The following is a 12,680-nucleotide window of genomic DNA, read 5'->3' as shown; positions in this document are numbered from 1 at the left end:
CTGGACAGCCGGCGGGCCGGGACGGGGTTGGTTCGGTCGAGTCTTTTAGCCCAGTAGTGTGGCCTTGAGAGCTCAGAAGGGATAGTGCTTGGTGTAGGGGGAAACTAGTCAGCTTAACCTGCAGGGATTTTCCCGGGTTCAGGAGGTAGCTACCTCTATAGATGTCGCCACATGAGAGTCTGAGAGTCGTTCGAAGTTCTTTGGATAGGTTTATGCGTCATGCGCGTGTTGCCCCGCTGAGGGCATTGGTGGGCAGCACGAGGGGGGTATAGTGGCCGTGGGGCTGGGGTTGTGTTTTTCGGCAGTGTAAGGACCCTTAGCAACTTGTTTCCGCCTTCCCATATCAACCATCCAGGAGAACAGAAATGAAGAGGCCACGCGTACGTTGGTAACTTCATTTATCCCAGAATCCCAGCCCAAGGGGATGCTTAAGGGGGGGTTACCCCTCGTTTTATGCCATAGGGCACACCATCCACATTGGCGACGGCAGCCCTTGCAGGGTGAAGATCAGTTCTTGATCTTGTCATAAGGTCCTTTCTCTATATACTTGCAAACGTCGGTAGCAGGCCGTCCACCCTTCTTTTGAGCTGAAACACAGTCAATCTCTTTAAGCCCCAAGGTCGAGGGCAGTGATTGCAGATATTAACCCTAAAGCAATATCAATTGACGTAAGCACTCATATCATGCGGCAAACGCAGGCGTGGGATCTGTTTTCCACTTTCCGCCGTACTGCAAAGCGGAAATGCTAATTCTCTTTCCGCACTTCCGTCATTCTAGGCTCTGGCTGCGGGAAGCGGGAAGAAGCCTATTTCCGCAGGTTCCCGTTTCCGCACGTTTCGGTATCGGCTAGATCCCTGATTGTTCTGTGGACTTCTGCATGCCAAGAGAAATGCGGACGCGCCCACCCCCATTCCTCGCCATGACGTTTCGCAGTAGCGGGGGCAACCCGCTGGCCGGCCCGCGCAGCAGCCAATCTAGCCAAATCACCGCACGCCCGCGACTTTCACACACATATGCGCATCCCGTCGCTCCTGGCTTTTGCGCGGCCCGCCGTGGCCTTCGCATTTTGGATGTGTACGACTGTTTATTCGGGTCGCTCGTCCATGCATCACGTTTTTGCGAGGGGCAGTCTTGTGCGGGAGGCGTTCCTAGGGGCGCTGCACTCGACCCGTTCGGGGTCCACTGTAACAATCGCATTCTTCTTAAAAAGCAAACTGAGCACCAACTAAAGAACGCACGCTACGCGTTTGTAGGCCTAAGCCTGCCCATCGTCAATAATAATTTTGATCACCTATTATACGAGAGCGTCGCCTATAGGTGATTAAAACATTACGGCAATAAGGCGTTTGGGGGAGAGCTGAGAGCAAGGGAGTCGTTTCGACCAAATGGTCGGGCGGGTTCTGGCGCAGCATGTAATGATGAACATGCATTCCATATGGATTTCGTACAGACTTGCTGTGGTAGAGCATATGTACAAGTGATGAAATAATAGATGGCAAAAACATTTTCACTTACATAACATGTTCATTTTGGTTTAGACAAAGACAAAGAGGTCTTACAGCAGCAAACGCCCGGGCGAACCAACCGACCAGCAGATGCACTATTACTCGCCTCCCCATGCCTGAATGAATTACTGCACGTTTATTAACAATTCAGTACTCTTATAGCACTCCATAACGTATATCCGACTAAAACGACGAAGAAGATTATATATGGAAAAAGTTCTGAAAACGGAGCATTACACGCAGCTTGCTCCCGAAGTTATTGATAAAGCATGGCCACCGACCATACACGTGGCCTAAACAAATCCTGAAAGATTTGTCCCGCCCTATAACTCGACTCATTTACAGCGAGCTCGGAGCGATCTTTCTTCCTCTTGCAGCTGCTTGTCAGCGCGCACATAAATGCGTGCCATAATAGAGCAGCAACTGGCTGGGAGATTCTTCGGGTATACACTAGCAATATGCCACAGAAGACATATATATATGTGTGTCTGTGTATAGCTAAATTTAATACTTAAAACTCGACTCAATACCCGACACACATTTGACAATTGATATATCGTGTTTTAAGTATTAAATTAAGCTGTACATTATGTCATGGCTTGGAGCGTAAAAGGCATGCGCTATCCCGCTGCTGCTAGCTGAGCTGTATGTGTGTCCGTCGGCTCCATCCGCTGCATCCGTTGCATGACCGGCTGTCCAGGATATCTAGTTATTCCGTGTCGTTGCTAGCCGTGGGGTCTTAGGGGATCTCAGACGGGGTGGTGGTGGTGGCCTCGTTGCCCGTGTACCTGCATTGGAACGTGGACATATACAGCACATAGAGTGTTGCCAAGTTGTCAATTCACATCCTTGCGTTAATTAAGCCCCAGTAGCCTTCTGTACATTTTCATGGTTTGTTTATACGACTGAGCCATGTTATAATTGATATTGCCTTCAAGATAACAGGTTCATTACGGTTTAGACAAAGACAACAACCTATACACCATAGCTGTAGTCCATAGATTACGCTATGCTACCATGGATAGGCCTGAAAATGGATAGTCCTTATACACTCCCCAACTTGTAGGCCTCATCCAATGCTGTGGATGGTGGTAGGCACTGCGGAGCCCTACAATTAGGTGCGGCTGCATTCATCCCTATCCCGTCACTGCATACATGGCAATGCACAAACATGCATGATAAATTTAAACCGTCCAATTGGCCAATCAGCAGGCTACAGCGATGAAAACATGCACGTATGTATGGTGCATACTTACCGGCACAGTAGGTGGCATTCAGTGTTCTGTCGCAAAGCTGGAAAGGGCTCTCCAAGAAGGTTGGGCAGGACGGTGTCACGACGCAACTGCGGCACAAAATCAAGGTGTAATAAAAAGAGAGCCTTATGACTTTCTGGGATGGGCTCTGGGTGAATTTGTGGTGTACACGGAGGATTATGGTTCTATCTGGCCATCCTCGGCTTATTAACTTCTTGGCCTACAATCATGATGGTGTGATGTGTGGGACAGGGGGGCATATCTTCACCCGTGGCCACTACCAGGCGAAACCTGCCTTCCCCGGTATTTCGGGGCACCCTCATCCAATCACCCTAGCCGACTTCTCAGTGGATCGCTCAGGTTCAGCACCCACCACCGGCATCCGACGGATTCTGCCGGATCAACGGCGGCCCAACTCCGTTCCTTGTCAGCTTGCAGGTTTACTTTATCCCAGGACATCACCGTCCATCGACTAGGGGCACTCTTACCTTCCACCATCGGAAGGAGTTTTGACCCTGCAGCTGATAGGTCTCGATCCCGGAACCTCCGGGGGCATGTGTGTTATCAGTCTGGTCTGGTGGCGCCTTTGAGTATATGAAGGTTCCGGGTTCGATTCCTGGTCAGGCCCCCGACATTGTTCGGCAGGTCTAGGTTTACTAACGCTGCCGAGGTGTGGAGATGAGGTCTAGTTGATGGACTAAGTTTCGCATGCTGAGATGGTGGTGGTGGCTGATCTGTCTCTACGGATGTTGGGTGAATGGATGAGGAGGGGTCTAGATGGCAGGACCCAAACCGCCGTCGGTCGTACGGTGTAATCAACTTTCAATATATATAGTCCATGGCCTCCCGGCTTTGACGGACCCCCCCGCACTCGTGCGGCACTTGTAACTAACTAGTAGTGCCTGACCTATAATGGTAAATATTGTCCTATCTACACATCCATGATTATACGAGCATGTAGCACACAACACACAGAGACATGAGTCTCAGCCACGGCCGCCTAGCGGATCATAGCATATAGTGGCCTCGCAACTCGGTCTGTCATGTTTGCAGAGTTGGGTCTAATAATGGGATGGCGGGATCTTATGGGAAGCTTCCCTGCCTTTGTATCTATGCACATGTGTGGGAATATCAGTGATACATACCTCCACAGCACGATGGCACATATATTGTTTACGAATACGCGCTAAGGTGCTCCATCCGGGAGCAGTTTTCCAGCGGCCTTTTCAGCAGCTGGCTACTACACAATGCATGTAACTGTAACTTGCAGGTTGTCGTTGAAAAGGTCTCTGCATATGCATATGCATATAAATATGCTGTGCATCGCGAGTTTTCTCGATTGTGTCGCAATGTAATTGCACTGCTCTATACGGCGCCTCTAACTTAAAATACCTAATAGGACTTTAAATATGCCTAATAGGTATTTTAAGTTAAGAGGTGCCGTGCAAAGACAGCTGTAGCGGTGGCTATCAACCAGCCCCATGCATGCATGGCTCAATCACTTGGCCACAAGGGTGTCGTTTGTGTACATGCCTCCATTGGCTCGCTTGATCACCGCGCCGAGGGACCGCTAAGTGACCTACTCATGCAGACAAACAAGGTCACTCCCACATCAATTCACAATACACTGCCAAGTAACACACGCAGGCCCACGCACCCAAGCGTTGGTTTATTAGGAACTGGTGAGCAGTAGTGGCCGTAAACACTATTGCGGCTAATGATAGTCGTCCAGCTGCTGCGGCAGGTGCAATTATGACTCGATATCTGCAGTAGATTAAATCGTGGGTGGTAGATTCAGCATGATGACGGATAAGGTGGAGTGTCATGTCTCCAGCACAGGCCAAATCTAATACCAGCAAACAGCTAGCTACACTAGCGCTAGTGTAGTAGCTGGTACACAGTACGGCTCTATAAATACGCGCGTAGCACGACCACCAGCATCTCGAGAGGCCTTTTTAGCGGCCAGCTACTACAGCTAGATAGTAGGATTGCAATTCTTGTAAAGCTCTCATGTGTACGAACATACCTTGCAGCTTGAAGGAATACTTTCCGGGGGAGGTGGAGGTGGCTTCGGTGGTGGTGATGGCGGAAACGGAGGTGGAGGTGGCCCCGGTGGCGGCAGCAGTTCCCGTGGCGCTGATGGCTTCCTGCATAGCTCCGAAGTGCCTGGATGCGTTGCGAAACCGTCATTGTGAATGCCAGAGCGAGCGTCAAACGCCAAAGGAAGCAAGAGCTGCGGGATTCGGAGCGGGCTGGGCATGTATGCCTGCTTGCAGCAGGCAGCAGCAGCTCTGTATATGAACTGGTCATACCGCTGTATTCGGGAATGTTTGTGTGCACTACACCTTGACTTGCATTATAAGGACTGGTCATGCCGACATGTATAATAAAACTAACAAGCAAGCATAGAGCAGCAAGTTCAGTCATTCCTGTCGAAAATGAATCAAGCGATCTAAGTGTTAATTATCATACGTGATATTTCGATTGGCCGACATGTCGTATACAAATACACGCTAAGGTGCTCCACCAGCCTCTCGAGAGGCCTTAAAAGCGGCCAGCTACTACCGTAGTGAAGCACTGAATAAATGGAAACAGGCACCTACCGGCACAGCTTAGCAAGCAAGGACTCTTACTGCAGGAGATGCAGCTGCTAGGGTCGGCCACCATACACCTGCAAGGGATCCCTATGCTTGGATAAATGTACATGGAAATATATGCGTGCAACAAGCGTGTTTGTCTATCTGTATGTGCGTGTGTACATGTTCCTAATTTATAAGCTACGTGGAGAAACAGCAAAGGACTTTGGCTATTCCATGTATGCATGATTTCTTAGAAGTACAGCATTTAATTAATTATGCATGCAGATAATTCAGCATGGCATTCGCTAACAGCGAGCACTGCAGTAGACCCGCCAACACACGCAACCGTAATGGAAATAAAAGGAGCGTGCCCAGCAGCAGCAGGATGGCGCAAGTAAATTCAATACGTATCACATTGTTTTATGGTAAAGCTCGATAAGGTAGGTATAGCCAAGTCAAGTTAAATACAGATCCATGGCTGCTGAAGTATCGTCTAGCAACATGTATACAAGTACACGCTAAGGTCCTCCACCAGCATCTTGATAGGCCTTTTCAGCCACCAGCTACTACAATATTGTAATATGCTGGTGGAGCGCCTTAGCGATGGGTACTGCAGACAGTAGAGCGTACATGCATGTTTGGATGCTTCTTAGAATATTACTGAAATCTCCTCTCACGTGAAGTCGTGCCGCCCATATACATACATAAATATACAAGAAGGTGCATGCACATTCTGAAAGCGCACCATCCAGAGCCAAGCATGTCTCAGTAAGACTGTCTTCCTTCACGTGGCATGGTGTTCCCACATGGATGGATGCTCCGATCTGGATTTGCGCTAACTCACATTAACGTCTCGTATCCAGGCACACGGTCACAGTAGGAGTAACTCTCGCCGTCGAACACCCAACTGCTGTTGCAGGGGCAACCGAACTCATCGGAAAACTGCGTGCACAAATAGACAGCAGACAAACAGTAGGAGTTTCTTCTCACTTCTAGCTACGTAGAACTATTCATGCGTCTGTTTGCCCTGTAGCATTTATGTTGATAATTGTAATCATAGGTAACTAGCAGCATGGTTTCAAGAATGGGCTCTCCTCCTTCCAAATTGAAAACATGCAATAAAGGTATGAAGTAGCCTCAACCGATGGCTATAAGAAGCACCCACCATGCAACTGGTGTTGGCAGGCAATGGTGGCGGGGATGCCTGAGGCGGCGGTGGAGAAGCTCTGTACGCGTAGTACTGGGCCCATGCATACATCACAGGATTGTATTCTGACATCCTGTACTTGGCAAATTGGACTTGCTCCGGTGTGAGATGTCCAAGGGCAGCTAAGCATGCCGGTGTGTTGTAGGCCATGTGGTTGCCCAGCTCATCGTATCCAGGATCCCTGGGGCAGGAGTCCGCCCAGGCATTCTTGTCCAAGTCGGGAATACCCAGGGCAGTGCTCCACCGGGCGTATACCGCCTCCCAATCACCGCCGAACCGACCCCAGAACAGGTCAATGCAGTAATAAACAGCCTTCTTGTAGAATGCTTGCTGGAAAACGGAACCTGTATGAAATAGGCAAGTAACCAACGGAGCAAGAAGAAAACATATATTCATACATGCAGGTTGCCATCTTCTACGTCCTGTGGAGCATGTACAGATAAGCATAATGCTACAGTTGTAAGGGGATGTGCATTGGGAAAAAACTCATCACCATCATGGAGGTCACAGTATGATACTTGCAGGTCAGATCAGCCCGTCCGCCGTAAAAGCTGGCCCAATATACGGAAGCCAAAATACGTCAAAAATATGGAAGCCAAATTAGTGTACACAAAGCATCGCGATCCTTAATTGACGTACAAAAATGGTAATAGTGTGAAGTAAGTTCGGTGGATGTAATGCAAACATGGAGGGTTAGGACCTTTCTGCCATAAAAACGGCATGTATCGGTAAACGCATTAGACACGTATCTGTAAGCCAGCCACCAACTTATGGATTGCTTGAAGGATCCTGACTTCACGGATTGGTAGACCCCTTTTATCCCTGATTTCTGGGCGAGGCCCCGGGCGCGAAGCGCCTTTCGGGGGGCCGAGCCCCCTAGGTTCACTGCTGTCAGTCAGTCAGTCAGTCAGTCAGTCAGTCAGTCATGGAGTAATATTTCATCTTATTTCAACCCGATTAAAATTGCTTCTAAAAGCTGTTCTAGTTCTCTATGGACCAATGGATTTAATTCAGATACATGTGTGGGCGAAGTTAGCTTCCTGTTGTATTCCGCTTCTTAAATCTGGGCCCAAACTGATACATTTTCTGTCTAATTTTTCCTTTCTCGCTTGGCGCGGTTACTGGACAAGTTCGCTGGAACTAACTGAATTCCAACTGCCTATTTTGCTGCTTTTCTGTCAGATCTTTATGGCTCCGACCTCTGGGTCAGACGGCGAGCGGGAAGCTGTCATGGATGCCAACAAGTAAACGCCGCCTCAGGCGGAAGTCCATACTTGCAGAAGTATGGGCGGGGGTCGTAGCACAGGCTACGACTGGGACGCTGGTCCCTGGCTCGCGGAGCCCCGTCATCGATTGGAAGCATGGATCAACGGTACGCCATTCCGGACTGGACCGCGCCTTTTCGGAATTGGCTGTACGATTCATGGGATGGCCGCATCCTCCACTATTTAAGCGGGTGAAACTCTTCCAAATCGGTGTCTTCCGACACCACCATCCAGTTGTGGTTTAGTAAGATACAACAAGTCTGGTATCGAGACGGTTCCTCCCGGGGCCTCTCGCATATCTGAAATTTTCAAGATCCCCCTTTTGCCATCAAGATTCCCACTTCTACCGGCGCGCGGATGGAGGTCGACGACGTCACCGGACCTTTGGCTACAATCGTCGACGCTCTTGGCGATGCTGTCCGCGAAGTCGCTGCCGCCGGTCTGTAAACTACTTTAGCAAATCTGTTTGCTGACGTTTTCTAGAATTTTGGGTTAATAGCGGTAAGGCTGCTGCAGGCTCCGAACCGCCAGTTCCTTCGGCGGTCCCTGCCCTTTGCCGGAGGCTCTGTCAAGAGCTTCGTAGCACCCGTTCGGTGCTAGAACAGACTTCCAGAAATATTGACAGTTCTCTTTACTTGGGTACGCGGTCTGCCTGATCTGGGTCAGGATAGTTGTAAATGGAGCAGTCTAGGCGAAGTCGTTGGGGATTGCCCTCCGCTATCGATATGACCAATGGAACTGTCCCGCCGCCGCCTATTGCCCTGAATACCAGTAACCAATTGATAAATATGAATAATCCCTCATCCGATGTTCCGATTCCTGCAGTGGAACACATCGCGGGTCGCGCCACCGGGACGACCGCCGGTGATGGAACAACGTCGCTACTGAGCGCGGCTTGCCCGCTGGGGCTAGTGATGAGGTGATCAGAATTAATATTCCGGTACCTAGGCTCAGTATTCCTGCAGATATTAAGCTTAGTGAATTATCGCGGGAAGTTGCGCCACGAGTCCGCGCCTTTGTCCGCGATGTCCGGAAGTATTTTGATTTCGTGCGGGGCGGAAATCATGACAGTATCCGTTGCTTATTTTTAGCTAACGCTCTTGAAGGCGCCGCGAAAACCTGGCATGATGACTGGACTAACGCGCGGTTGCAATATACTTCAGAGCAACTTTTGGAGGCGCTATTAATTCGTTTTGCCCCACAGATTCAAACACGCGAACTAGAAGCGCTAGAAAAGCTTGCTGCTGGGCAGCATCAGATGCGGGCAAACGAAACGGTAGCCGCGTACCATAGTCGTTTCGAGGCACTCATAGCACCCATTCCTGACTTAAGGGAGGTTGATCGGATTTCCTGGTTTATCCGCGGCCTTTCCGCTGAGTTTTCAGGAGAATGTGCGACCGATCGTGACGGTAAGCCTTTCCAGGAATATGCAAAACTTGTGCAGCATACACTTGGTGTTGAGGCCCGTCAACTTGCTAAACTTCGTTCTCAAGCCCAAACCCGCGTGCTTCTGCGTGCTTCCACCACTGTGCAGGATCCCGCGCCCATCATCACTGACGACGGGGACCTCCCGGCACCGGAGGTCAGGCCTCGGGCTGCTACTGTTGCCGCTGGGCGGAATACAGCTCGCCAGGCCTCCGGTGCTGGTGAGTCGAACCGTGGGTGCAGGGGTCGGGGTGGCAAGCATAGGGACAAGGGTCGGCCCAGGGCCGCTGCCGCAGGAACAGGAGTGACGGTGCTAGGCAAGCGTGGCCGGGATTCAAATCCGGCCGAATGGATGAATAAGTTTTACTGCACTCGGGCAGAGTACGAGTACCGCCGGAAAAATAGCCGTTGCCTCCACTGTGGGGAGGATAAGCACCTAGTAGCGGAGTGCCCGTTGCTTTCAGAGAAGAGAGCTAGGAACGGGGAAAAATAGGGGGTTGCCCAGGACAGTGTCAGGGAAGCACTCCCTGGGTTACAAACCCGAACGGTACCCCTTATCTGCCCGGTTGGACATGCTGTCCGTGCTGTTTTACCGGCCATTTTGAACCAGGTTGAGAAGGCCGTTGGACGGCGTTTTTCGTTTGACGCTCATACTGCTCGTCCTGGTTTTGTGTGTGTGTGTGTGTTACATGGTTGGGGGTGCGTGACCCCATACCTGTAAGACTACCCATACGAGCCGAGGGCCCAAGGGCAATACTACAACGCCTAAAAGCCACGGAGAAAAAGGAAAAAACACCGCACATCAGCCCAGACTAACGTCCAAAGGGGGTAATTGAGTTTCGGTGAGCCCACATACGTTCCAACATCCTCGCCAGACGTGCGGGTTCCCATTGCATGGCCTCCAACATACTCTGTTGATGATCGAATCCCTCTTCAGCACGAATATCATTATAGGCTGGGCATTCCAATAACACGTGTTTTTCATCCTCAATTCGGCTATTAGGACCACAACAGTGGCAAAACCGCTGCCCCCTGGGGACATGGTACTTGCCCCTTCGTGCTCTGTTCGCCTCCAAAGCCCAGCAACATAAACGAAACTGCATTAGCTTACGATGTGCTAAACGAGGAATGAAAACCTTAGCATGTGTTGGCCACATGACGGCTGCGGCTCCCGAAAAGGGCAGCCCCATCCAGTGCTTATACTTCGCCTGGTTTTGATGAGCACTGTAATCTTTTTACTATTCCACGGCGTCTAACCTCTAGTAACTTGGGTGGGCATACCGTTTGGATTTCCCCTTCCTCTTTCAAAGAACTTCAGTCTCAGCTGGCTTACTATCGTATTTGCAAACGTCAGCGACCTGACACCGCGGCCTGTCTCCTGTTACCAGCACATGTATCCCCGAGGGCTGCCTCCTTGCTGATAGGGATGCGTCGAGTTCTTCAGTTTCGTGCTGGTAGCAAGCTCTTCAACGGTGTAGACATGACAGGTCAACTTGTTTCCCTTCCAGGTCTGCCGTATACTGCTGACGTTTGGTATGATCCCCCTCTTGTCCTGGGGCACCTTGACATGGAGCCCCATGTTTCAGTCCTGTGTGCAAAAGTTGCTGCGTCAACAGGGCCCAGAGTCCCGTCAATTGGCATTTGTGTCGCTGGACATTCTTTAACTGCCATGGCCGACTCTGGTGCCAGCGACGACTTCATTTCTGCGTCCATCGTTGAGCAACTCGGACTAAAACCTCAACCGGCATCGTGGTCATCTGTCACCCTTGCTGACGGGGGTAAGCAGGTCATTTTGGGTCAAGTTTCCCTTCGTATATCCTTGGGCCCTTTGCACCTAAATGTCCGTCCATATGTGCTGCCTAAGTTTACTGATGCAGCCACGTTTATCTTAGGGTCCGCTACCCTTGATCAGTATGGGGCTCATCTGAATTATGAGACCCACACCTTGCAGTTGCGGAAGGGAACCTTGTGTTATAAGGCGCCTTTCACCACTGTGGAATGGATGGGAGAAGGGAATACTAGTGCTGCGCACTTCGAACCCTGTGTGAATTTTGCTGCTGCCGCTATCTGTAAGCGAATTGAGCCTGAACCCATTGGGTGCAAAGCATCTATCCGTATGATTCGCAAGGGGGCGCATGGATTGCTAGTATGGCCTAAATTGCAACTGAATACAGCCGTTACCCAGATCACTGAAAATGACCCTGCGGTTGAAGCCCTCCTTAACGAATACTCAGATATCTTCCGTGAGGTCCCTGGACTTCCCCCGATGAGACTGGTAGATCATACCATACCTTTGGCTCCTGGTGCGCAGCCTGTTTCGCGCCCCATGTATCGCCTCAGCCCTCTGGAGCTGGATGAGGTGACACGACAGGTAGCCGACCTACTGAGGAAAGGTATGATTCGACCCAGCACATCCCCGTATTCTGCTCCCATTTCATTTGTGGGTAAAAAGGACGGGACTCTGCGTATGTGCATAGATTATAGGGGTTTAAATGCGACCACCATTAAAAATCGCTATCCTATCCCACGGGTCGATGATCTACTGGATAGACTGCGTGGCTCGGCTTTCTTTAGCTCTATTGACCTACAGCAGGGGTACAATCAAATCCGTATTGCTGAATCAGATATTCCGAAAACTGCATTTCGTACACCCTCTGGTCATTACGAGTATACTGTGCTGAGCTTCGGCTTGACGAACGCTCCTGCCACGTTCCAAGCCCTGATGGACCGAACCTTTCGGCCCTACATAGACCGTTTTGTCGTTTGCTACCTAGACGATATCCTGGTCTATTCAAAGACACGTGAAGAGCACCTGGAGCATTTACGGCTGGTCTTTGAAATTTTGCGGCGTGAGAAACTGTTTGCCAAGCGTTCTAAGTGCCACTGGGCCCAGCCTCAGGTCGAATACCTTGGTCACATCGTCTCCAAGGATGGCATCCGCATGGACCCCCGTAAGACTGCTGCGGTGCGGAACTGGCCTACCCTGACCAATTTACAAGAACTAAGGAAGTTCTTGGGGCTGACAAACTACTTCGTAAGTACTTCGACGAACTACTTCCGTAAGTTCATTGAATGCTATGCCATTATTGCTGCACCTCTGACAAATCTGACACGTAAAGGGGCTTTTGTATCTCCTGACTGCTGGGGTCCTGACTGCCAGCAAGCTTTTGATACACTTAAGCGGGTTGTCTCTGAAGACATCATCCTGCGTTTCCCTGACTACTCCCAACCTTTCCGTGTGGAGGTCGTAACTGATGCATCCTTGCATGGTACGGGAGCAGTACTGCTGCAAAACGGGAGACCAATTGCGTTTACTAGTAAGAAGTTCTCGGGGGCTGAAACCCGTTATACCACTGGGGAACAAGAACTTCTTGCTGTACTGCACGCGCTTAAGGAGTGGCGGTGTTATCTGGAGGGTCGGCCGTTCACCCTCAAAACCGACCACA

At 50.4% G+C, this 12,680-nt stretch overlaps 1 protein-coding gene across 1 annotated transcript; it reads right to left on the bottom strand.

The window, feature by feature from the left end:
* Positions 1-1,491: 1,491 nt before the first annotated feature.
* VOLCADRAFT_103516 (uncharacterized protein) lies at positions 1,492-7,001 on the bottom strand. Its single transcript, XM_002947394.1, has 7 exons — positions 6,503-7,001; positions 6,182-6,279; positions 5,362-5,429; positions 4,785-4,924; positions 4,416-4,522; positions 2,762-2,847; positions 1,492-2,293 (listed from the first exon to the last, which is right to left on the bottom strand). Exons 1-7 carry the CDS (start codon positions 6,989-6,991, stop codon positions 2,211-2,213), a joined length of 1,071 nt encoding a protein of 356 aa, XP_002947440.1. The 5' UTR covers positions 6,992-7,001; the 3' UTR covers positions 1,492-2,210.
* Positions 7,002-12,680: the final 5,679 nt, after the last annotated feature.

This window comes from Volvox carteri, assembly GCF_000143455.1.
Source record: "Volvox carteri f. nagariensis unplaced genomic scaffold VOLCAscaffold_6, whole genome shotgun sequence".
NCBI lineage: Eukaryota > Viridiplantae > Chlorophyta > Chlorophyceae > Chlamydomonadales > Volvocaceae > Volvox > Volvox carteri.
This window is presented reverse-complemented; position numbering and strand designations above follow the sequence as displayed.